Source organism: Liolophura sinensis, chromosome 12 (genome assembly GCF_032854445.1).
Source record: "Liolophura sinensis isolate JHLJ2023 chromosome 12, CUHK_Ljap_v2, whole genome shotgun sequence".
NCBI lineage: Eukaryota > Metazoa > Mollusca > Polyplacophora > Chitonida > Chitonidae > Liolophura > Liolophura sinensis.
In genome coordinates, this window is record NC_088306.1 from 18,678,864 (window position 1) to 18,705,465 (window position 26,602).

Here is a 26,602-nt window from a genome sequence, read left to right on the forward strand (position 1 = left end):
TCCGTGAACATTTCTCTGTGCGTTAGGAAAGAAGTATTACGTGGACTGTATCGTGACCCACTTTCATGAATGCTTATCTGTATTATTCAAAAAATTGGCGGATCTAATTGCTGTTTAACAAACCTTACTTTTCATATCCTACTTATATTTGTACAGACTTTTCAAGATGTACTTGGAATAAAATAGAGGTGCGTATCACAGAAGGACTGGTCAATTGCGTGGATAAAGACCATTCAACCCCGCTTTATGTAAAGCCCCAGGTGAACGTAATCTTAGATCGGGTTTGCGCGCTCATACAGGTGTGTAAATGAATATGGGTATAGCTCAACCCTACATGTGTTTGTTTGCTTCCAGGGGGCGCCTCGATCTAGAGCTGGAACATACTGTTATGGTGGTTTACCTAGGACCAGGGGACGGAGACGCTGTCTACAAGTTCTGACATGGGGACGGCTTTCGTTACACCACAGAATCCGTTTCTCACGTCAGGGTCGGGTAGACCTGTGCCTGAATGAGATGCTGCTCCAGGTCTGCTGAAGCCGGCGCCCTCCTCGCTTCGTCACTTCCCCACCCTCGGATCTGCCCCTCCTCTCCATCCTACACCGCTAGGCAGTGCATCCAGGATGTTCCCCAGGGACAGAGCACGTGACGTGGACCGCGGCTGGGCCTGGCTTGTTATGCCAGCGGCAATCCTCGCTCAAATCATCATTGCCGTGTTGTTGTATAGCTTAGGCGTCATACAGATCGTCCTGCTAGACACGTTCGATGAGGGACTGGTGAAAACATCCTGGGTACTCAGTATCACTTCCTGTCTCCTCAGTCTACCAGGTAACACGGATTAACTTAGCCATACGCTTAATACATATCTTCTTCTTTCTGTTATTGGAGTGGATTGTACCTCTACAGCTCCATGGAGATAATTAATGATAGTGACTTAATGAACTTCAATAGACTACATCAGGCAGTTTGGATTGGCTTAATTTTAGATTGATCTTTACAAAGATACAAGATAATCGGTTATTCATCTCCAAACAAATTTAATTCTAAAACCGAGAAACATTTGTTGGAAAAATGTTTAAATAATTTCTGCTTCGAGCACTGACGGGGTTTTATTTCTGCGGCCGAGTCGTTAGCGAGCTAGTGCAACACAATGATTCAGGAGCCTCTCACCAATGTGGTCATCGTGAGTTCTAGTCCAGCTCATGTTGGCCTCCTCTCTGTTAGTATGTGGGAAGGTCTGATAACGGCCTTCTACACCATAGTGAGTGAGTGAGTGAGTGTTTGGGGTTTAACGTGATACTTAACAATTTTTCAGTCACGAAGGAGACCTCAGACACACCATAGTGCTTGCTCTGTCGTATAAATGAAATATTATTGTGACGTAAATCATCAATGTAATAAATAGATAAATCCAATTAGTATACTACCACGATAACTACCAGAGATACATCACCTGAATACGTTTTCCTGCATATGGGCATAACGTTGTCTTTGTTTCAAAGGTGGACTGAGCTATTGTTTTCTTTCAATAAGGGATGTGCACTTCTGTATCATTTCTGAATCCGTCTTGATTGTGTGAACATGGAAAGGTCTTGCAGCAACCTGCGGATGGTTAGTGGGTTTCAACGGGGCTATTGTCCTGTTTCTTCTGACCACAATGCTGGCCGCCGTCGTATAAGTGAAATATTCTTGAGTACGGCGGTAATTAATTTCATGCTTTCTTAGCTCTTTGGTAGTTTGTTTTGAGCGTTGTTTTGTGAATTGGCCTTGCAACTATTGACGTGGAACGTCAACTTTGGTTGACAATATACCATAATGTCTGTTTCGAAGCTTACATAACCTGGCCTACCGATAAACGTCCAGGCAAAGACAGGAGCAAAAGTCTTTTTTATATGCATTAAAGACAATCCCTGGAATGCCATCTTAGATGGATGGTTGCCGTCGTATAGGTGAAATATTCTAGAGTACGGTGTAAACACCAATCAAATAAATAAATACCGTTACCGTTGTAGGTCCGTTCATTGGATTCTTGACAAACATGACCAGCTGTAGAACGACCATGATGCTCGGCAGCCTCCTCATCTTCATGGGCTGTACATCCAGTGCATTTGTCACAAGACTGGACCACCTGTACGTCACTCTCTCCCTAATGACAGGTGAGGAAATCAGCAGAAACCAAGGGGAACATTAATCTAAAACATCACTTTCTCCTTAATGACAGGTTAGATAGAAACCAGAAACCAAAGGGAAGATTGATTTAAAATATCACTTTCTCCTTAATGGCAGGTGATGTAGTCAGCAGAAACCTACGGAACCCTTAATCTAAAACATCACACTGTACTTAATCACAGGTGGTGTACTGAGCAGAAACCAAGGTGAACATTAATCTAAAACATCACTCTCTCTATAGTGTCAGCGTAAACCTGCGAAAGCTTTAATGTAAAACATCACACTGTACTTAATCACAGGTGGGGTACTGAGCAGAAACCAAGCTGAACATTAACCTAAAATATCACTCTCTCCTAAATGACAGGTGAGGTAGTCAGCAGAAACCTACAGAAGCCTCCTAATCTAAAACATCACACTGTCCTTATTCATACGTAGGGTACTGAGTAGAAACCAAGGTGAACATTAATCTAAAACATCACTCTCTCCATAATGACAGGTGATGTAGTCAGCAGGAACCCACGGAAGCATTAATCTAAAACATCACACTGTCCTTAATCACAGGTGGGGCACTGAGCAGAAACCAAGCTGAAGATTAATCTAAAACATCACTCTCTCCTTAGTGATAGGTGAGGTAGTCAGCAGAAACCCACGGAAGCATTAATTTAAAACATCACATTGTCCTGAATCACAGGTGGGGTACTGAACAGAAACCAAGGTGAACATTAATCTAAAACATCACTCTCTCTATAATGTCAGCGTAAACCTGCGAAAGCTTTAATGTAAAACATCACACTCTCCTTAATGGCAGGTGGTGTGCTGAGCAGAAACCAAGGTGAACATTAACCTAAAATATCACTCTCTCCTAAATGACAGGTGAGGTAGTCAGCAGAAACCTGCGAAAGCTTTAATGTAAAACATCACACTTTCCTTAATCACAGGTGGGTTACTGAACAGAAACCAAGGTGAACATTAATCTAAAACATCACTCCCTCTATAATGTCAGCGTAAACCTGCAAAAGCTTTAATGTAAAACATCACACTGTGCTTAATGGCAGGTGGGGTACTGAGCAGAAACCAAGGTGAACATTAATCTAAAACATCACTCTCTCTATAATGTCAACGTAAACCTGCGAAAGCGTTAATGTAAAACATCACACTGTTCTTAATCACAGGTGGGGTACTGAGCAGAAACCAAGGTGAACATTAATCTAAAACATCACTCTCTCTACAATGTCAGCGTAAACCTGCAAAAGCTTTAATGTAAAACATCACACTGTCCTTAATGGCAGGTGGGGTACTGAGCAGAAACCAAGGTGAACATTAATCTAAAACATCACTCTCTCTACAATGTCAGCGTAAACCTGCGAAAGCTTTAATGTAAAACATCACACTGTCCTTAATGGCAGGTGGGGTACTGAGCAGAAACCAAGGTGAAGTTTAATCTAAAACATCACTCTCTCCTTAGTGATAGGTGAGGTAGTCAGCAGAAACCTTGGGGAAGATCAATCTAAAACATCACTCTCTCCTTAGTGACAGGTGAAATAGTCAGCAGAAACCAAGGTGAACATTAATCTAAAACATCACACTGTGCTCAATGATAGGTGAGGTAGTCAGCAGAAACCTACAGAAGCCTAATCTAAAACATCACACTGTCCTTAATCACAGGTGGGGTACTGAGCAGAAACTAAGGGGAACATTAATCTAAAATATCACTCTCTCCATAATGACAGGTGAGGTAGTCAGCAGAAACCTTGGGGAAGATCAATCTAAAACATCACTCTCTCCTTAGTGACAGGTGAAATAGTCAGCAGAAACCAAGGTGAACATTAATCTAAAACATCACACTGTGCTCAATGACAGGTGAGGAAGTCAGCAGAAACCTACAGAAGCCTAATCTAAAACTTCACACTGTCCTTAATCACAGGTGGGGTACTGAGCAGAAACCAAGGGAAACCTTAATCTAAAACTTCACACTGCCCTTAATAACATGTGGTGCACTGAGCAGAAACCAAGCTGAACATTGATCTAAAACTTCACACTGACCTTAATCACAGGTGGGGTACTGAGCAGAAACCAAGGTGAACATTAATCTAAAACATCACTCTCTCCTTAATGACAGGTGAGGTACTCAGTAGAAATCCACGGGAGCCTTAATCTAAAACATCACACTGTGTTCAATGACAGGTGCGGTAGCCTCCAGAAACCCACGGGCTTGATAGCCTAGAACATCACCATGTCCTTATTGTCAGCTATGTAGAGAACAATTTTCAAAGACCTTTTAATCTAAAGCCTCACCCCTGTCCTTAATGTTAGCTAAGGTGAGTGAAAAGCTCACATTCCTCTTGGTCCAAATGATCTCTGAAGGTGACATTTTATTATTATGACGTCACACATTCGATACCAAAAAAACGGGGCATGAAAACCAGAGCACTCATTACTGAAGTCTCGTTTTCGACAAAAGATTGTAATCAATACCACTTTAAATTTGTACGTCTTCATTGAAAATGGAATTTATCTGTTTTGCAGGCATGGGTGCGAGCATGGTATATACACCTTGCCTGGTGGTTATAGGGTTTTACTTCGACAAGTATCTGAGCGTGTCCATTGCTTTAGTTGTCACGGGTGGAGGAATTGGTATGGTAGCTGGGGCTCCACTAATTGGATTCTTCGAGAATGTTTTCGGCTGGCGTGGGATGTTTATGATGTTGGCTGGGATTAGCGCCAATCTGATTCTCTCCGCCATGATCTGCCGACCGAATAGCGTGGAGAGGTCCCATTGGGGAAATCGTGCTGATGATTCCGACCCTTCAGGAGCCCTCAAGGAGAAACCATCTCTGGATGACCCTCCTTCTGCGCCGGGGTCTCGCTGGAAGAAAACGATCAAAACTTCTCTGAAAGTCGTTCTTAGCGTGCCTATGCTTTTGTTTTGTAGCAGTATTTTTCTGTGGAGTATAACCATATCATTGGTGAACCTGTATTTACCCAGCTACGTGGTGTTCAACGGAGCCACCATGACACAGTCTGCCCTTCTCTTCACCGTCATGGGCGTCTGTAACATTGTCTCGCGACTTCTCGCGGGATTTACCGTGGCCTTCGTGGACAAGTTTGTTTTATACTCTGCTTCCTTTGCCGTAATGGCCGTGTTGGTGACAGGGTTTCCCTTCATTCCTCCCACTTTCACAATGTCCATGGCATTTGCGGGTTTAATGGGACTGTGCACTGGAGGACCTTACGTAGTGTTGACGTCAATGACGAAAGAGTTGGCCGGACTGGCGCACCTTGCCACAGCCTTTGGCATCGAAATGATGGTATCGGGAACTGGCTCCTTGATAGGACCTCCTGTGGCAGGTAAAAATCCCAAGGCTCTATTTGCATTTGTTGTCTTCTTGCATACCGTTATGGTTTTTAAGAATCACTTGGCAGCAGCCTCTGTATGGCAAGGCTTTGTTTCCATTTTGTCCAGTCATACTACTGACTGCGATGTTTTGAGTGAAAAAGTGGCGTGTATGACGTTAAACGAGACATATATAATAATCCAGTACGTGGGAAGGTCTGACAGCAACCTGCGGATGGTCCTGGGTCTCTGCCCGGTTTCCTCCCACCATAATGCTGGCCGCCGTCGTATAAGTGAAATATTCTTGAGTACGGCGTAAAACACCAATCAAATAAATATAATAATCCATTATTTCTCTTTAGTCACAATCATTTTTTTTTGGTGTATTTCAGCTCTCTTGGCTGAGTCCTCTGGGTCTTACCTGTGCAGCTTTTTGTTTGCAGGTAAGTTAAAGACGTATCATAATGACAGCGCAGGACACACAATGGCCATGTGCATTGAGCAAAATGAGATGGTGTGTTAATAGGTTCTATTACTGTTGCCTTAAAACTGAAGTGTTACCTTTAACACTGTAAAGACCACGAGGAGTGACTGCTTTTTTAAACTCCGTTTGAAGTGGCGATTTAAAGAGTTGGAATGTGAATGTGTCGCACTTCGGCTAGTGTTAAAACATTAACACTTTATAGATGTGCAGTCACTCCTAATGATCTTTATAGTGTTAAAGGTAACACTTTAGTTTTGAGAGTGTTGTGTTTGCGCTGGCATTGACGAAGTCAGTAGGACGTGTCTGAATCCACTGGCCGCCATGTTGCCTGGTATTATCTATCAGGAAACTTTTCAGAGATTTAGTTTTCTGTCCGACATGGGCCGACTCGTCCCCAGGACCGCCTTGAGGAAATGAACTTGGGGTTGTGTATTTGAATCCAGCTCTTTCTACCTGGTTTGGTATTTTAGGTCAGGAGCTTTTCCAGGTACCTGTGAGTTTCTATATCAGGCACTGCTCGATTTCTTTATCCAATAATGGAATGGTATCAGCGAAATATTCTTTAGTACTCCCACACCAACAAAATCCCAACCAAGTAGAAAAGTTTCCCCGGACTATAATTTTCGTATAATAAGCGAAAGTATAAGCTGGTTTGCCTGTGTCTGTGAACTGAGACCAACCACCATCGTGTAAATGGAAAACTCTTCAATGTGGTCGGAGACAGTAGAATAGTCTAAATGTGGCTTCAATTAAGCTCATAACATCCAACAGCTAGACCCGCTTGCGCAAAGAGATTGCACCTACAGTTGATTGTAGACCCTACAGTTTAGTTTACAGTTGATTGTGAAAATAATTTGGGTCGCTTGCCCAAAAGTATTGTGAGGCGATTGTAATTTTTTGAAGTTACAATCGCGATACCAAATTTGACTCGTACATTGACAATGTCAATGACTTTTATTGCCTTATTTTCCAGTTCTACATCATAATGATTCAGCAGCTAGCAACAACAACATGTGAAAAAAATGTTCGTAACATCTTTTTATGACAATTTTACATTGCACATCAAGTCGAGTTGAAAAGTACTAACTAACAGTCTATCTAAAGCAAATATTTGTACATAAAGTTAATTTTAGGGCGATTGTAAATATTTACAACAGGGTGGATCCGATTGTAATTTCTGATTGTAAGTTACCACTATCGTAGCTTACAACCCTTTGGTGCAAGAGGGTGTCTACTGTAAGCTACGATCGAGATCTTTGTACAATGAACTTATGCCTACGATCCCTTTGTGCCAGCGGCCTACACTAGAGAATTCGCCGCTCTAGTAGTTGGATGACAAGGCAGCCTAGAGCAACCATTTGTCTTGTCTGTTGCAGGTATCTCCTGTGCATGTAGCGCAGTCTTGGGTTTCGTTCTCATCAAGTTCAAGCACCCCAGGGACGTCGCGGAGCTAGACATTAACAACCCGGAGTGTGTAAGCCCTCCCCATTCGCGGCCCAGCAGTGTGCTATACGCGAGCCAGTTGTCTATACCAGGAGTTCCGTCCCCTTACCTCGAAATCAGATCCAGAACTGTCCAACTGCAAGTTCCCAGCGCTGATTAAATACGGAGCACAGCGTGTAGCGGATGTATTTCCTTCCGCAGCATTTATTTATTTGATTGGTGTTTTACGCCGTACTCAAGAATATTTCAATTATATGACGGCGACCAGCACGATAGTAGGAGGAAACCGGGCAGAGTCCGGTGGAAACCCACGACCATCCGCAGTTTGTTTCCAGACCTTGCCACATACCCTTCCGCAGTAAACATATTTCATACAGTTTAGTTTTTATTCTGAATGTTCCTCATTTCTGTTTTTTTTGCGCTTTGCGATATAACAAAAACGTTTGCAATGTTTCTCGTCTCTAACAGTTCATGTCACAAGCGTATACGTCATCATCGAATACATTCTATCAGTAGCCTATCAACGACATAGGTGTTTTCGTTTTCACATCGAATCGAACGTTTATTTTGTATGCATTTTATCTGTTTTGAGAAGTGTACATTCCGCGTTAAAACACTGACATTACAACGTTACAACGCAAGGGCAAGGCTCCGCTGATGGCTCCCGACGTTTCAGCGGTGCCATACGGACCTCTACGCCCCTGCGCGTTCATACCCGGCTCTCACACAGGAGGAGAAAACATTCAAGGTCGTGACCAATTTAAATATTCAAACCACAGACCTGGAATGTACCCAAGCTTTTTACTTCGTGCCACCGAGTTTGTCCGCCATAACGCATAATAAGTCAAATCTTAGTGTATAATATGAGTGTATAATGACAAAGATTTGTAATCCACAGGTTTTTATATTTTGGTAAATGTGATATCAAGTCTACATACATCAATCTTAATCAGTTTAACAGTTCCACAATGACAAATGTTAAACAACTAAACTTGCGAATGCTGTGATGCGCACTGTTAGCCTTAAAAGTTTCAAGTGATGCATAACAAAGACCCAAGCCTAGCCAAAGTCCAAACACTGTTGATTTGTAACAGTGAAAAGTTTTACAGCTTCTGTTTGCTGTAATTTTTTAACCATGAAACTTACGGCACCTACTTGTTGTAATTTTGTAACTATCTGTTTGATTTTGTGGCTTGGTTTTTATGGATTACATTATATATACAACTGAAAACTCGATTTTTATCTAATCAGAAAGCCACAAGACAAGTGCTGCAGGGAGTCATATGGGCGTAGAACTGTAGGAATAGGATTGCCGTGGAAAAGTGAAATATTCTTCAGTACCGCGTAAACATTCTTCAGTCAACCAATCAGTTAATAATTCATTCCCAGTATATAAAGTGACTTACTGCTGTAATGATAGTTGGAGGTGATTGTGTGTCAGGAGAATTATTTAGACCTATACACCAGATTAAACCAGATCTTGCTCGTTGGTGTTAACTTAATTGTGTCTAGAGAAAAGAAGAAAAATTGTATTGCAAACGTAGTGGCGTTTTTTGTGTTGGTTAATGTCATGATGGCATTCTGACATGTACAAAAACCTGCCTCCGTTTGTAGACCTGGTGCCACTTTCACAAAACTTCATTAATCAGATTTACCGTGACATCTTTTCGTACATAGCGTTGTCAAGGTTATAATACAATAAAGCTACGTGGTTCACGGGTGAAATTTAGGAAAAAATTGACTTACGAAGTTAGGGGAAAGAGTCGCCTTGTCTGAGAAGGAGGCGTCTAGTCTAAGAAAGAGGCGCCTAGTCTTAGAAAGAGGCGCCTCGTGGAATAGAATTCATATTCTACCTCCGTGATCTGAGAAACACGCGCTAATGGGAAGAAAACATGGGAACACTCAGAACAAACAATTGCCAAGATGCCTCTTATTTAAGCGGGAAGACAAAAATCGCTCTTATGCAAATAAACTGTTCATCGTAATTGGTTCCGTAGACTTTTCATTTTCTATACTACTAGTCGTTCAATGGTCTTAAACCATCCAAGGAACAAAGGGTGAAATCCCCCAAAATTCATTAAACAAATAAATGATAAATAAATAAATAAATAAAAATATAATACGTGACATAGGTACATACTGATGTTCCGGTGAACAAACTAGGAGTTAGGAAGGTGAAGAAAGACGAACTGTTGTTAATCCACGGACCAGTGAAGGTCTATTAATATGTACATATGTGTGTTGTAAATGTCTTTTATTTTCAGTATGAAGGAAATTCCACACGAATCATTGTGGCGTAATGCCACTTAAAGTCCTAGTGATATTTAAATTCTTTATTCCATTAGAGAATCAAGATTTGATCTCTTACGCTTGGAAATCTAGATTTGGTTCCATGCTGTAGCTGACAAATATGGATTCAACTACATGTACTGTAGCCAGTCGTATTGGGAAGTCTGGGGTCAGTAGTATTGGAAAGTCTAGAGTCAGTCGAACTGGGAAGTCTGGAGTCAGCCGCATTGAAAAGCCTGAAGTCAGTCGTACGTAGAAGTCCGGAGTCATTCATATTGGAAAGTCTGGGGTGAGTAGTACTGGAGTCAGTCGCACTGGAAAGTCTGGGATTAATCGTATAGGGAAACTCTGAAGTCAGTCATACTGGAATGTCTAGAGGGAGTCGTACTGGGATGTTTGGAGTGAGTCGTACAAGGATGGCTGGATTTATTGAAATACTTTGAACATGGATTTGATACAGCAGGGAAAATTTTGATCTCATGTATTGGAAAGTCTGATTGTAATACTTTAGAAACTACTATAGTAATTGTAGTGGGTATTTGTTTCATTGGAAAATCTGTGTTTTATGCAGATTGGAAAATTTATATTCGATTCCTTCGGGTAATCTGGATGTAGATTAATTACTTGTAATTATATGTTTCATCCAACTGAAAAAATCCGTATGTGATATTGGTTGGAATTTTGAACACACTGGAAACTTTGTATGTGAACTGAATTGAAATTTTACGTTTCATCATACTTAGAGCTTTTAGTTTGATTCCAGCTGGAAATCGTCACTTCCTCTACCTTATTCAGACTGTGTTTTGTGTTGTTTACTCTGGCACGTGATACTAATAGAGGTTACTATCGTAATATCGTGGGGCCATCAGGTATAGTTAGTCTGGACATATGTGAGTGGCAAACTTGGGCCACCTCAATTGTCATCAGTTATTCATGCCCGTGTTACTCAAGTCACAAAACATCAGCATGAGATATGAGTCGTGGATTTATGAAATCTTCCCAGTCTCTGTTGTGTAAATTAAAGGTTTTAATTTGACCGTACACGTAAAGTACAAAAGCATGATCCTACACGTGAAGGTCAAAAGCCTGAACATACACGTGAAGGCCAAAACTCTGGCCATACACTTGAAGGTCAAAAACCTGAGCATTCACGTGAAGGCCAAAAGGCTGACTGCTCACGTTAAGGTCAAAAGTCTGACCATACACGTGAATCCCGGAAACCTGCACGTACACATGAAAGTCGAAAGCGTGATTGGCCTAATGGCAGATAGCACTGTCGCTCTCTCTTAGCATTACGCACACATAAGATGAAAATCATTTGTATATTATAACATATCTTGCCATATCAATCGTACCGCCATTGTTTCATTAATACTCCATGTGACAATCCATCGTGATGAATATACAGTTTATACAGCAATAAAGTTTCTTGGCATGACTTTCTGGAGTCTTTTTTGAGAACGTCTCCTCTTTGCATGATTCGGTCCTAATTCCGTACTTTAAATACTTTCTTAGTTCTTGGGTGGTTTGTGTTAAATGTCGTTTTGGGAAATACCCTATGAATATTGACCAGAGACGTCCTTATTGATCTACTGATATACGCTAGCTCATTCACTTTAAGTATTGGCGGCGTCGTGGTCCTAGGCCCCCGATCACTTATCACTGAGGTCCCAGGATCTAATCCAGCCATCGCTTGTTCATTTATATATTTATTTGTTTTTTATTTATTTATTTATTTGATTGGTGTTTTACGTCGCACTCAAGAATATTTCACCTACACAACGGCAGCCAGCATTATATTAGGATGAAACTGGGCTCATGCCGCAACCATCCAAGATGATTTTTCCGAACGTTCGTGGGCAAATTAGTGAGTGAGTGCTTGGGGTTTAACGTCGTACCGTGGGCAAATAAGGGAAATCCCTATGGACCAGGTGATGTGACGTCACATTATTTAAACGTTATCCGAAATGGCCAGCGTATTTTATCCAACTTTAAATTCATTTATGACACATCACAAATTCTGAAAAAAATTTATTTAAACGGCTTTGTCATATACTTTATATTTGGTTATTTCAAACTTCCGAAAAGAAGAAAATTTGCAATTAAGATTGTTCCTAATAACACATTTTCCCTCATTTCTCAAATTCAAAAGAAACATTTGCAACACCTACTTGTGATGGTTTTGTGACATTTGATAATTAATTCTTCAGTCACTGAATAGAAATAAATTCCTTGAGAAGGATGTAAAACAGAATATACCTAAATCCTACACGTTTCAAGAAATATTACACTGCATGCGAAAGATAAACTTATCTTGTAACCTGTGAAAATCAACCTACATATCTCGTTGAAAATGTCACAATTCTCAGCACATGGTTTATCTGTGTTAGGCCTTCGCCTTCCTGAGTAGACTTAATAATAACATTCAAAGAAATCCAACTATGCGATTGAAGAAACAGGACTTCAAGCTGTGTTTTTCTTTATTTGATGGTAATTTAACGTCATGCTAAACAATTTTTCGACGTTTGACGTGGCGTACAGATTTGAAAGAGCCGTCGATGCCCGATTTTGACCACAGATATTCGCTGACCTGGCAGAAAACAGTAATACATACCTTGTCCAAACCGTCGTGGTGAGCTCATGCTTGAGTGGACGACTAAGAGGAAGCGGTCCGTAACACCACAAACTTTCGGGACACACAGAACAGTGGTAGCCTGGAGATTTTTGTCCGTGGTATGCATAATTTTCATGGCTATTGCTGGTATTGCAAGCCAAAACAGGTGCATAGATCTGAAGGTCTATACACATATATAGCAGAGAAGTTCTCTGCCCAGCCGACATACACGTCAATATCTCCAGCACGAAAACCCCTCACAACTGATTTCTCTTATAAAATGCTACTAACACTCGTTAGGTGATAGGTTCAGAGCTGGTTAGGACGCAACTCAAATCACCTCAACTCGTACGAGTTGGTCCCATTCACTGATGGCCGTGCGACTTCAAGACTTGCTAGCACACAAATAACGACTATAGTACTCCAGTACAGTCTCTTCGTTAGTTCCCATACATGAGCGCTCAAGACCCGACGGAACCGACCAGCGGCCGATTTCTCAAAGACATTTTTGACTTATGTCAAAATTTAAAACCTTGTCACAATGGTTAGATTTTGCTAATGGAAGTTGAAATTTTGAAACATGTGACCTCAGATAACATTTCTGAGGTGGTCGAAATTTCAATTCCTTGGGCCTCGAAAAATAAAATTTAAAATCGTATTTCAGGTGTAGACTTAAGTCAGAAATGCCCATGTGGAATCGGCCCCAAGTGAGTCGAGTAGGGTCTTAAGGTCTCGTGTAATGTCATGTGAAAGACGCATTCGTTCAATGGATCAAGCAAAAAATATAAATTTGACATCACTAATATCTCTGTGTCACCACAGACCACGGTATTTGATATTTTAAAACCTTTTTACTGGTTTACAAAAGTGGCTTAAGAACATAAATCGTTGTGCCGGACAGTGTTTAATGGCTTTAAGTAATACAATCTTTGTACTTCCATAGCTTGGTGTACAAAATCGGACGTAGTCCCGAGCCCAGTTTCACAAAGATGTTGTACATGTACGATAATCGCACATGTGGGACAAATGTGCGAGAATAGTGACGTCCAAATGTCATACCACAAATGAACGATATAAAATGTTGCTCGCCGCCTTGTGAAACAGGGCCCTGCATGGTGTCTGTGAAAAGTGTCTTCGGCATGGCGCTCCAGTGAGGCGCCTTGTATACATGCCTGCATTGTGATTGGCTTGCTATGATACACGTATGTCCAAAATAATGCGACGTTTAAACCCCAATCTTAAGATGGAGAACGGTGAATGTTCGTAATATTAATTTTTCAGTAGAACATATTCAAACCTGGAATCACGAACAAATTTACCACAGCATCTGTTCGCATGCATTAACAAACTGCAAAACTCGACAGGTATCTGTCTAAACATTTTGGTCGTATGAGGCAAACTCAGCATTACAGGCATTTATACCGTGATACTGACCGTCTTTGGTTTTTTGTTGGCGTCGACTGTCCACCAAGACGCACCTTCCATGTGTTACCAGTCTCAGAAAGTCCCTATATGGAAGTTTACATGTCGAAAAACACCTGTTAGATGCGATTGTCAGCGTTTGTGTTGAATTTTCCTTAAAAGATTTCTGCCAAGAATCTTTAAATTTTCTGCCTTCGAATAATAATAATATATATATATATATCATATATATAACACCTGCACTGAATTTTCCATTTTTGCAGAATTCCCTAAAGAATCACTGCCTTAGATAGTAATATTGACAACTGATTTCCACCTGTTCTTATTTTAGATCGTACAAAAAGTATCATTTGTCGTCTGCTTGAGTAACTATTTAGTTTCTCTAAAGTCAGCACCATGCCGAGTTTCTAATCAGCTTCGGCTATGGTTTTCTTGAATTTCATGAACCGAAGAATGACATAATGGGGTTATGAATGAAGGACCAATTTCTGGCTCATACTTCTCAGGATTGTATAAATAATTCCTTCCTTTGATTTTTTCGTTAAATGTTTAAAATAGAGATAACAGATTGTTGAATAAAACTGGTTCATAGCAGCTCAAGCTAGCCTACCTCTTCTTATGTAGGGCCATGTTTTGAATATTAACCTTCTGCCCAAATAGTACCCAGCTATGCACCCTCTACCACCAAGGCTGAAGAAGAATAAGGAAAAAGTAAATACAGTGATGCTACCCGCAATTAAATAGACGTCATTGTCTATTCTAGAATTATTCAAAATGCTGTGTGGTGTTCACATTTAATAAATAATAACATGAAAACGATGCAATAGGACGAGACCTCGAGAATGCTTAGTCCACCAGCGGAATTTTGGTTTATGCTTAGCGAATAGAAAAATCTTCCTAATGAGAACGTATACGCTGTCTGCCAACTATATCAACTTCGCGACCTGCAATGCAGAATCGCCCCTGGTAGAAATCATAGAAATTATGCATACCACGAGCTAGGACAAAAATCTCCAAGCTACGACCATTCTGTGTGATCCGAAAGCGTGTGTTCTTACGGGCCTGCTCTCAGTTGCCCACTCAAGCATGGACTCGGTAAGACGACGTTGGGTTAGGTATGTATCGCTACTTAATGCTGTTCAGAGAACGTCTGCTGTCAACATTGTCGCATAGGGGGACGCAATCGGGTATCACGACTTATCCGCTGATTGCTGAAGTAAACGTGTAAAATTACAGGATTTATGGCATAATTAAGATATCTAAGTCCTTACACTGTAATAACAATCAGTGTGTTTTTACTGTAAAATTTGTTAGATTTGGGCTACAGCGCTTTTTTACTGCTGATAAACAGCTCTCCCATAACTGTAAATTTACAGTTAAGTACGTAGTTAAGTAACCACGGTGCTGTAAAAGCTCGGCATCGTCTCATTTTTATTAGCAGTCCGGGTGCTGTAAAAGTATACATACAAGTCAAGTAGATGCATGGTGTATAGTTACAGCTGGTGATCGGTACATTAAAGTCAACAAAGTCTGACAACATTTTTCACAAGTCACATGACACAGTAGGGCTGTTTTTACCTCTGATTACAAAAGAGTTCTAGCGCGAAACTCCGCTATTCTTGGGGGTTTTAAAGCCATACTTTTCACTAGCAGACATGTTTCTGAGGCAGAAAAAAAAAGGAATCCTCCTCGACATACTTTAGACTTAGATTGAATGATTGGTGTTTTACGTCACATGTCATAGCTTTACCGTGGCGAGAACAGTTACATTCAACAAATAAAGAACACAACGCTTGTAGACATGACATGTAAATGACAACGTCTAGATCCGTCACCTTTTACTATATGCTTTCTAGACAACTGGAACCCTATTGTTTTGACGCTCAAGGCCCCACGGGGCCTTTAGCTTTGTCCTCTTGGGACAAGCCATAACAGGAGAGTGTACGGTGGTCAACGTCATACTTAATGTAGCTGAGACAGATTTCCACAGCGCTTTATTTAGAGAAAGAAGCCATAAAAGTCTTGAAATAGGTTGACCGTCAAAATCTGAACCTTTCTATGCCGGCAGCTGGGAGGGGTGGCTAGCAACCCCGATGGGAACGTCACTCGCAGCCTCATCACCACCTGTCTCCTTGTGTCCTCTCCCTCAGAATTTCAAACTTTCATCATTAAAACTCATACCTGCCCAAAGCTTAGACAATTTCCATTATTTTGATACCAAGCATGCACCTGTACACCAAAAACGGCAGGCTGGCAGCAAAAAAAAAAGACTTTACACCCTAAAATACACAGAACTACCCTACTGAAAAACGGAAGTTGTAATGGGGTCCGTGTCCAGTACAATACCACCGGATGGGAATGAAACAAAGGAGAGTTGCTGCCCTTGACTGCCGACGACACTGCGTTGCCGGAAATGATTTCGTCATGACGCAGCAGTCATAAGTTGATCATTGCAAACAAAACGTGATTACTGTCATTCCTCATTAATCTTGCAAATGATGCTGTCTAATTTCTTTTAGTCGAAATAATATAGTTTTAAGCATATTTATTACATTAATGCATAAATAGCAAATTGTGGAGGATTTACCCTGTTAACATTCATTTTATATGTTAAAACAAGATCGTAAGTGGGAAGGTCTGTCAGCAACCTGCGGATGGTCGTGGGTTTCCCCCGGGCTCTGCCCGGTTTCCACCCACCATAATGCTGGCCGCCGTCGTATAAGTGAAATATTCTTGAGTACGGCGTAAAACACCAATCAAAAAAAAAAAAAAAAAAAATAAAACAAGATCAATTCATATTGATATCCCCTCGAAAAACGCCTGGCGAGGGGTCTAGAAAATAACGCAAATATTTGCAAAAAATATCATCCATGTTTAAAAGACGGAATTGTAATTTAAAGATCAGAATCCAGGAATATAAAAAACGGAATTCCGTTTTAAAACGTAAGAATATCATATGTGGATATCCTTAGATATATTCATCTTGTGAAAACAACTTCATCACTTTGGACAGAGCAGCTAAACTCCCCTATTAGCTGCTTTTTAAAGCTTAATACCTTTATCATTTACTTTATCATATTTTTTAATCGAGAATTTGTCGAAACACAGGATATGTCCTCTTTTTTACGAACTAGAAGCAGAATGTAAAACTAAACTTCTACTGTTCATGTATTACATACCGGCTTTGACTAAAACCTGTTCAACAGTTAGCTTTTTTTGTTAAAATCTTTTTGATTCCGTTTGCAATACAGAATGAATTTAAACAGTTTCTAAAACAATATTCATTATGGTTAGTATAGCCACGTGATTTCATTACAGAAATGCCGCCTCACGTCGGATGTTCGTGTGCCTGATTACATGTGTGATGCTCCTTATGATAGCCATTATGCGGTCAGAGACAGTTTTCTGCTACTTCTCCAAGGCGACACCGAGTTTAACACGCTCAATTGTCCAGAGTCTTTGGTCTGATCGCGACAAACAGAGCGCAGTGTTTTCTCTTCCCCCTAAAGTATCCACGTCATCCTTCACTCCTGAACAGTCCCATAGAAACGCGCATGCCAAGTGTAAGGAAAAACGTCACGTGATCTACGTCAGAATCCCCAAAACTGGAAGCAGCACGATGACCTATCTCATTTGGCGATTTGGAAATTCCAGAGGTCTCAGGTTTTTGCTTCCAAGGCCAGGTTTTCAAGACACCCAACACAAACTCACGTTCAGAAGGTTTTACTTACCAAATGCGAACAAATATTGCGATTTGATGGCCAATCACGTGATCTATGGTTACGCAAATTTCAAACGATATTTTCCTGCTGATGTTGTCTTCGTTTCTCTGTTACGAGAACCAATGGACCAGTTATATTCAACCATCTATTACCTGAACTATAACATTCCTGGAGAAAACAAAGTAAAAAATTATTTACTCGACCCTGTAAAATATGAACCCAAATCTGGTTATCGATTCTTCACCCATAACCCAATGATGTCATATTTTGGCTTAGCTCCGAGTTATTTTCGAAATGTTGATAAAATCCGTCAAAAAATCGCAGAAGTTGATGACAAATTTGCAATGGTGTTGATTTTGGAGAAATTTGACGAGTCGCTGGTGTTACTCAAACGTAAGCTCTGCTGGACGACAAATGATATTTTATATATGGTCCAAAATGAGAACAGAAAAAAAACCAGTTGTAAATATTACCGCACAGGACAAAGAGAACCTAAAAAACTGGTCAATGGCGGACTACACTTTGTATGAACACTTTCTTAGTAAACTTCAACGATCCATTGAAACCGAAGGGGAAGACTTTCAACAGGAACTCTCATTGTTCCGTGCTATTCAACGACAATTCGTGGAATTTTGCCGAAGTCCAAACTCTAACCAAACGCTGAGAATCGCGTCTAGTAAATTTTCTGCGAAATTTAAAGTTCCATACAGGGATTGTCAGTGGATGGCAACACGTGGACGGCACGTGCTACAGGACATTCGACGTCAACAAAGTCTGACCAATTTTTGTAATTATGAATAAAAAAAAAAACTCTGAGCATGTATGCTAAAATATTAAGGTGGATTTGTAATTCGTTTATCACTTGTATCTGGCATATATATATTTATTATCTACCTATTACCAATATTTCACAAAGATATGACCAAAGTTGTCCATAATGACACAAAAACTCGGTGACAAGGAGCGGAGACAATGAGGTTTACTCGAAGTCTCTAGAAACTTTTCCCAAGATACCATAGCTCCAGAGCTGAAAAACAACACAAGAAAAACTATTTTTGTATTCTATATTTCGGCGTGACTTCAGGGATTAGTGAAGAAACAAAACCTTTCTCTCCTTCAGGAAACAGAAACAAACAGTTTTTTGTACATGGCCACATACTTACTTTGAAATATAGAACACCAAAACTTGGTGTTGACTTTAATGTTAGTCAGAAAAAAATATTGTTTTCACTGCCTATTAAAATGAGAAACGGTCATAATGAAAACGTTGTATGTAATGCAAAGCAATGAGTCCACAGTGAAAGAAAGTATGTATCCGCTATACACTAAATGTTTCTCGTCTTGTGCCCAGTTGTTAATCAGCGCTGGGAACCAGCAGTTCGACAGTTCTCGGTCGGATTTCGAGGTAAGCGGACGGAACTCCTGGTGTTGACAACTGGCTCGCGTACAGCACACTGCTGGGCCGCGAATGGCGAGGGCTTTTACACTCCGGGTCGTAAATGTCTAACTCCGCGACGTTCCTGGGCTGCTTGAACTTGATGAGAACGAAACCCAGGACTGCACTACATGCACAGGAGATACCTGCAACAGACGTTACAACTGGTGGTTACAGACTTCTGCATCATCTAACTACTAGGATGGTTAATACTCTACTGTAGGCATCTGTTGGGCATTACGAACTTGGTTGAACGAAAACAAGGCTGCATTCAGGCAAACCTATCATGTCTCATCCAATCAAATCGCCCCCAAGGCGTTCAGAGATTTGAAGAACATGATGTCTGAACAATGACGTGCTCAGGGGAAAATTAATACACGTATGAGTGCCCGATGATTAAACGTCAATCTACATATTTAACTCTTCGTGCATTTCCATAAATATTGCCATCTCCACCGAAAGTGTGTACCGGTACTTAATTAATTGGTAAAAAAAGTCAAACCCGCTAGACGTATGGGTTAGTAATCGTTATACAGCGTTGTAAGCGAAAGACCACTTAGATACGATCTGATTTCATTTCTTCTTTCATTTGTCTGGTGTTCAATTTTTCATTTATCTTGTGGGAATATTATTGTTAGAACCCACCGCACTTCGCTAGGTACAGGACAAAGGCTCCGACTGTAAGCCGCACCCAAAACAGAGGACGCTGGATGCGATACGTGTATAAACCCAGACGGTTATCATCTCATTTGATTTGTGGTACATGCGGTACAAAATACAGTTTGTTTTGCAGAATCTTCCTGTTTCTTTGGGCTTTGGTTTTTGTCGTTGTACCCAAGAATATTCCACTTATACGATCGTGCGTTGAATTATTGGTGGAGACAAACACCAGCCGATTTCGGCATGTCTGAGTTTGTGCCCTTATTTTTTATACTGACACCTGCATAATACCAGCGATACTCGTATTTACCCAGTAGAACTGCAACATTTCAGCCTGCTAGCGAGGTTATGTATATCTTTTACTTCTACATAATGGAAGAATGGGGTCATTCATTTTGGCTTCGCTTTCATTGTAATTTTTTTTTTCAAAAGAGGTCTTAAGGGTAACAAGTCGTGTTGGCATCTCTCATTTCTCAGTCTTATTAAATGTATGCCACTGCCTTCCTTACATATCTGGATCGCGAACATAATTAATAAACCACCTCAAATATGTGACGTGTGGGGTCAATGGTATTTTACACGTCGCATGTGGTTATAAATGAACACGGCCGAAGTAGTGATCTGAGTGACGTTTGACCTGTCACGTCACGTTGCACGTGAAGGTTGTCGTGGTCTACGTAATAGAGTGTGGACATCGGGGAGCAAAAGTGAACATGGCCTTTGTAACATTTCCACACGGTGTTATTCTTGCCCGAAGCACACATAATTCATTGTGAAGGCAAACTATGGGCATGTTATAGGCATGTTAACATTGAAGAAACAAGCTGTTTAGAGCATCAAATTACGAAATAAAAGGGCTAGACACCTGGTACCTGCAGTCCTAAATATACCTCCTATAGTTTGCAAATCCGTCGGGTGTTTGTGTATTACTAACATTAGTATAATACAACAAGATAGAGTCAACAAGGTACCCGCTGTAAACCAATCAGTAGGCGAGGGTCCCCCAATCATGACATAGAACGTAATTGGGCAAGGACTTGTCGTGTGTGGAGAGCGGTGCCGTGGACGACTCAGTAGGCGAGGTTCCATTCCATTCATGACGGAAAGCCATACTGATCAAGTATGATGTTGAAAGCGGTGCCGTGGACGACACAGTATGCCAGAATCCCCCCCCCCCCCCCCCCATCTACCCCCCAAGTCATGACAGTCATTGATTATTATGATGTGCAGAGGGGAACGGACAAAAGCCCCGGTGGACAAAAAGCCTCACAGAGCTTTTGTCCTGGATTCTGTACAAAGCGGTGCCGTGGTCGACACAGTACACGAGGGTTCCTTCAATCATGACAAGGAGCCAAGCAGGCTACCTGAATAATTTCAACTTGGCGGCCAAGAGTTTCAGCTCTTGCTTTTGCCAGATTATAGATTAGTAAAGAGGCTCACACGTAACCTGTGAAATACCGCCTCTTGTCAGTTTACCTCAGTTACCATTTTATTCTAACTATTCATTTAAAAAGTTGCAAATTATACAGCCCCTAGCACCATGGCTAAAGCTGAACTAGGTAAAAAAAGATACAGCGATGGTACATCACTGGTCGAGAAATACTCAAAATGCTATGTCGTCATTATATTTAACATACAATCACATTAAAACGATGCAAAGGGGACAGGCCTCGGGGATGCTTAGCCCACCAGCAGGATTCTGGTGCATGCAGGAATACAATACAACTAAGACGTACAGCATAGAGAGAAAAACCAGAGCAGCGGCGACAGTGTGATAGCTGGCAAATGCTCACACGTAACCAGTGAAATTTACCTTGTGAATTTACATCAATTACAGTTTTATTATACCTGTTAATGTAAATGCATATGTCTCTTAATAAACGTCGCCCATTTTGTTTTCAGTAAACAAACCGTCATTTAAGCCCGGCGCACACGAGAGCTATGTGCTTAGCAAAAACTTCATTCGTCGCACTTTCCTTAAGCAATTAACTCTGGTCTGCGGTCAACTTTTCCGTAAGTTTTTGCCTTTTGTGGAGGTGTGCCAGTATCTAACGTGTTTGATAATTTCTTTCATTTGTGCATTATGTCTTGCCGTGTGTGACGAAAGAAAGCTATTTCCTTTCAAGCGTTTCCATGTCACATGATCTGGAATATGGGCGGTCCACAACGACATGATAATAGCAGACGACCAAAGCCGACATCTGTGTGTTATGAATATAGAAATGCAAACATTCGGCCTACGAGTTTGACCAAGTTTACCGGCGATTTCTTCCTGTGGCGATATCATCTTATCCCGATCTTTGAAATCTATGGAGCGAACATCATGAAAGCACGGACAGCATGGCCACAATTCAACCAAATTAGGCTATCTTCCAGCGTCTGTTATCATGTCGCTGTGGACCGCCATCTTGCAGATCATGTGACCTGAAAAAGCTTGTGCATTGCCCACTATCTGAAAGAAGATAGCTTTCGTTCGTCGCACACGACAAAACATTGTGCATGAATGTCTTTGATATTTGGCGCAGCTCCACAAAAGACAAAAACTTACAGAAAAGTTCACTGCAGACGAGAGTAAAGTGTTCGAGGCAAGTGCCGCGAATAAATTTTTGCTAAGCAAATAGTTCCCGGGCTTAAACGTCATGCGTGCTTAACTTACCTGCAAACACAAAGCTGTATAGGTAAGACCCTGAAGACTCCGCCAAGAGAGCTGCGAGACAAAAATTAATGTTTGGGAATAAAAATAAATAAATATTAATTAGTTTATTTATTTGATCATTAGTTATCGTCGAATTAAAAAACTTCCGATACTTTGACGATTAGTTTTAATGGTGGAATAAATACAATAAAGTTTTACGATAAAGATTAAGTTTTAAATCTCATGCATAGTGTAAATATTTAATGAAATACGGTACTAAGTGTTGTGAACGCGCGTTTACATTTGTGTTGAGTATAGATAATTAATGTTACATGGCACAGTTAACTGTGGTTTAACGCTATCATATGATGTTCAACATATGTTCTAACAGATAAGGGTAATTCATTGATTTGATCGGTGAATATTCACTTATACGCCGGTGGCCAGCATTATGGTGGGAAGAAATCGGACAGAGCCCAAGGGAAAGGATGAGGGTAATTGTTCAATACATTCTATGCTTAGCATGTAGACGACAACAAGAAAGAGGTTACTGTGAAGTATTTCTTTAAAACCATTAGGCGTGAGGACGGAAATGCCGTTTGTTATTTCAACTGATTTCGTTACCTGTCACGGGCGGTCCTATCAAGTAGCCAGTTCCCGATACCATCATCTCGACGCCGAAGGCTGTAGCAAGGTGCGCCAGTCCTGCTAAGTCTTTCGTCATTGGCGTTAGCACTACGTAAGGTCCTCCGGTAAAGAGTCCCATTAGACCAGCAAATGCCATGGACAACGTTAAAGAGGGAGAAACAAAGGGAAAGCCTGTTGTCAAGACAGCTATTATGGCAAACGAAGCACAATATAAAATAAACTTGTCCACGAAGGCTACAGTAAATCCCGTGAGAAGTCGCGAGACAATGTTACAGACGCCCATGACTGTGAAGAGAAGCGCAGACTGTGTCATGGTGGCTCCGTTGAACATGACGTAGCTGGGTAAATACATGTTCACCCAGGAAACGGTTATACTCCACAGGAAAATGCTGCTGTAAAACAAAAGCATGGGCAGGCTGAGGACGACTTTCAAAGAAGTTTTAATCGTCTTCTTCCAGTGAGACTCCGGACCAGAAGGGGGGTCATCCAGAGGTTTCTCCGTGACGGCTCCTGGGTGGTCGGAATGATCAGCACGATTCCCCCAATGGGATCTTTCCACGCTGTTCGGATGAATAATCATGGCAGACACGAACAGATTGGCGCTGATCCCAGCTAACATCAGGAACATTCCACGCCAGCCGAAAACGTTCTCGAAGAATCCAAGCAGCGGGGCACCAACTAGCATACCGATTCCTCCTCCAGTCATGACCAGGGCGATGGCCACGTTTAAGTACTTGTCAAAGTAAAACCCTATTATCACCACAGAAGGTGCAAATACCATACCAGAGCCAAGGCCTGCAAAACAAACAAGTTTCTTGTGACTGATGATATAGAAAACAGTGGGCAATTTTAACGTGGCATTGACCACATCCGCAGACCGGACAGGTAGATGTTAGTGTTACAGTAGTAACCCTGTAATGAGTTCCAGTGTAATACTATTTTATGATTCCACTATTTCTCCTTCGAAAGCTCAGCTCAATTTCAGATTAATAAGTCTTAGCGCTCATCTCACCTAACATTGTCCTTTCGACCAACACGTACGTGAGTTTTACGCATCTCAATTGTCACTGTAAGGAAACGGTGAGGTTTAAGAGTAAATGAATGGTCATGGCTAAACGGCCTATCGGCAATATTTCAGTACGTCTGTAAGGGCAACCTCACTTGTCATTAAGAACAGTGTTATGTTTTAGATTAAAGTTCCTCACCTGTCATTAAGGACAGTGTGATGTTTTAAATTAAGGCTCCCATGAGATTCTCCAGACTACCTCACCTGACATTAAGGACAGACTAATCTTTTAGAATCAGTCTCCATGGATTTCTGCTCACTACCTCACCTGTCATTACGGACAGTGTCATGTATTACATTAAGGCTCCATTGGGTTTCTGCTGGCTATCTCACCTGTCATTAAGGAGAGAGTGACGTACAGGTGGTCCAGTCTTGTGACAAATGCACTGGCTGTACAGCCGATGAAGATGAGGAGGCTACCGAGCATCATGGACGTTCTACAGCTGGTCATGTTTGTCAAGAATCCAACCAACGGACCTACGACGGTAAAGTTATTTATTGATTTATTTACTTATTTGATTGGTGTTTTACGCCGTACTCAAGAATATTTCACTTATTCCACGGCGGCCAGCATTGTGATGGGACGAAATAGGGCAGATTCCGGGGGGAAACCCACGACCATCAGCAGGTTGCTGGAAGACCTACACACATACGGGGGTAAAGTTAAGACGAAGAATAGCAGTATGATACCCACAATAGTGCAAAGCTAATGTATACGTCTGAGTTGACACTGCTATAACGGCCTTGCACACTTCATCTGACACTGTTCACAGTTGTAAGAGATTGTGACACTCTTACGAAGAATCTGCGAGCTATATTTAATGATAAATTATGGAGTCCACAAATTCGCATAATATATCCAGTAACTTAAAGTTAATTTATTTATTTAAACGACTGATATTTTACACCATACTCAAGAATATTTCACTTATACGACGATGGCCAGCATTACGGTGGGAGGAAATCGACCATAGCCTGGGGGAAACATACGACCATCCACAGGCTGCTCCAATGATTATATTTCTAATGGTCTTAAATAAATGTTATATCATATACATGTTTTTATATATTGTTTTTAGTTTTGTGTGCATTTATTTATTTATTATTCGATCGGTGAATACGGCATGCAAGCATTCCCCCTTATATGACGGTGCTCTAGTTATTAGGTGGAGGAGATCGGGCAGAACCCACTGGAAACCAATCACACCTGTCTACTTACCTCAGCGTAAAGTGTGGAACCACACATAACATCAGAAACCAACTGATTCAACATTGACATTTGAAGGCCCTTGGAACAGTAGAGAAATATCTTCAGTTTCATGCAAAAATAGAGGTCATCCACATCAAACGGTATCAATTCAATAAAATGTGGTATAGTAATAATCGTTATTATTGGAAGGTTTTCCGTGGCCGGGGGGGTAGTCAGCGCGCCAGCGCGGCGCAATTACCCAAATGTCTCTCACCAGTGCTGTCGATGAGAGTTCAAGTCCAGCTCATGGTGGCTTCCTCTCCGGGCGTACGTGGGAGAGTCTGACAGCGGCCTGCGGATAGTCAGGTTTCCCCCATCATAATGCTGGCCGCTCTCGTAGAAGTGAAACAGTCTTCAGTAAGGCGTAAAACACCAGTGAAATAAATAAATAAATATTGAAAGGTTTAAGACATGCCGGTTTACGAAACTGGCCCAGCTTTGTTTATTGTGTGGCGGGGCACCAAATGCCACAGACTCCTAAAAATGCCCTTTTCACATGATGTTTTGAATATAAAGGTTGATAATGAACATTGAAAAAAAAAAGTTAATTATTCTGTTAATCTGTTAATCTCAACAGAGAGTGTGTTGTCTGAGTGATGCCACAGTGTATTCTGTTGTTATAACACAGTATTCTGTTATGTTTAACACAATACACTGTTAGTCTAATAGAATGATTATGAATGATGAATGAATTAATAGAATATGTGTGTTATATTCAACAGAATAAGCTTCTTCAATAACAGAGTACATTCTAGCATAGACAACATACTTTCTGTTAAATTCAACAGGTTTTTTTTTTTGAGAGAGAGAGAATCACCGGGGTTTAATAGTATATGTTGTCCGCTGTTGTAATACATAAGGAGTATCCGTATTTAAACTATACAGTGCAACAAAAGTAAGTCCCCCCCAAACGTATTTTGATATCTCCCTTGATATGTAACAGATCGCAATGAAATTCTGCACACACTATCACAGTAATCCGGCGGACGTGGTGTATCAAGGATTAGCTTGTGAAATTTTCAAAATGGACCGATTTTCAGTTTGCGCATGCCCATTAGCGCACAACTGCACCTGCACGTTAATATTTGATATACCACGTCCACTGGATTACAGTGATGATGTGTGCAAAATTTCATTGCGATCTGGTACATATCAAGGAAGATATCAAACAACGTTTTGGGGGGGGGGGGTACTTTTGTTGCACTGTTGCCCTATAATCTTTACTTCGTCTTTACCTGTTAAATTGACTAGAGAAGTTGTTATACTGAGAACCCAGGATGTCTTCACCAGTCCTTCGTCGAACGTGTCTAGCAGGACGATCTGTATGACGCCTAAGCTGTACACCAACACGGCAATGATGATTTCAGCAAGCATTGCCGAAGCCATGACAAGCCAGGCCCAGCCGCGGTCCACGTCAGGCGCTCTGTCCCGGAGG

At 41.1% G+C, this 26,602-nt stretch overlaps 2 protein-coding genes across 2 annotated transcripts; one reads left to right on the forward strand and one right to left on the reverse strand.

Annotated features, from left to right (window-relative positions):
* Window positions 1–396: 396 nt before the first annotated feature.
* LOC135479475 (monocarboxylate transporter 12-like) lies at window positions 397–9,490 on the forward strand. The gene is made up of 5 exons (XM_064759326.1): window positions 397–825; window positions 2,010–2,153; window positions 4,693–5,514; window positions 5,893–5,943; window positions 7,361–9,490. Exons 1-5 carry the CDS (start codon window positions 621–623, stop codon window positions 7,585–7,587), a joined length of 1,449 nt encoding a protein of 482 aa, XP_064615396.1. The 5' UTR covers window positions 397–620; the 3' UTR covers window positions 7,588–9,490.
* A 9,338-nt stretch (window positions 9,491–18,828) lies between these two features.
* LOC135479754 (monocarboxylate transporter 12-like) lies at window positions 18,829–24,369 on the reverse strand. The gene is made up of 4 exons (XM_064759659.1): window positions 24,252–24,369; window positions 22,829–23,647; window positions 22,226–22,276; window positions 18,829–19,055 (listed from the first exon to the last, which is right to left on the reverse strand). Exons 1-4 carry the CDS (start codon window positions 24,367–24,369, stop codon window positions 18,829–18,831), a joined length of 1,215 nt encoding a protein of 404 aa, XP_064615729.1.
* Window positions 24,370–26,602: the final 2,233 nt, after the last annotated feature.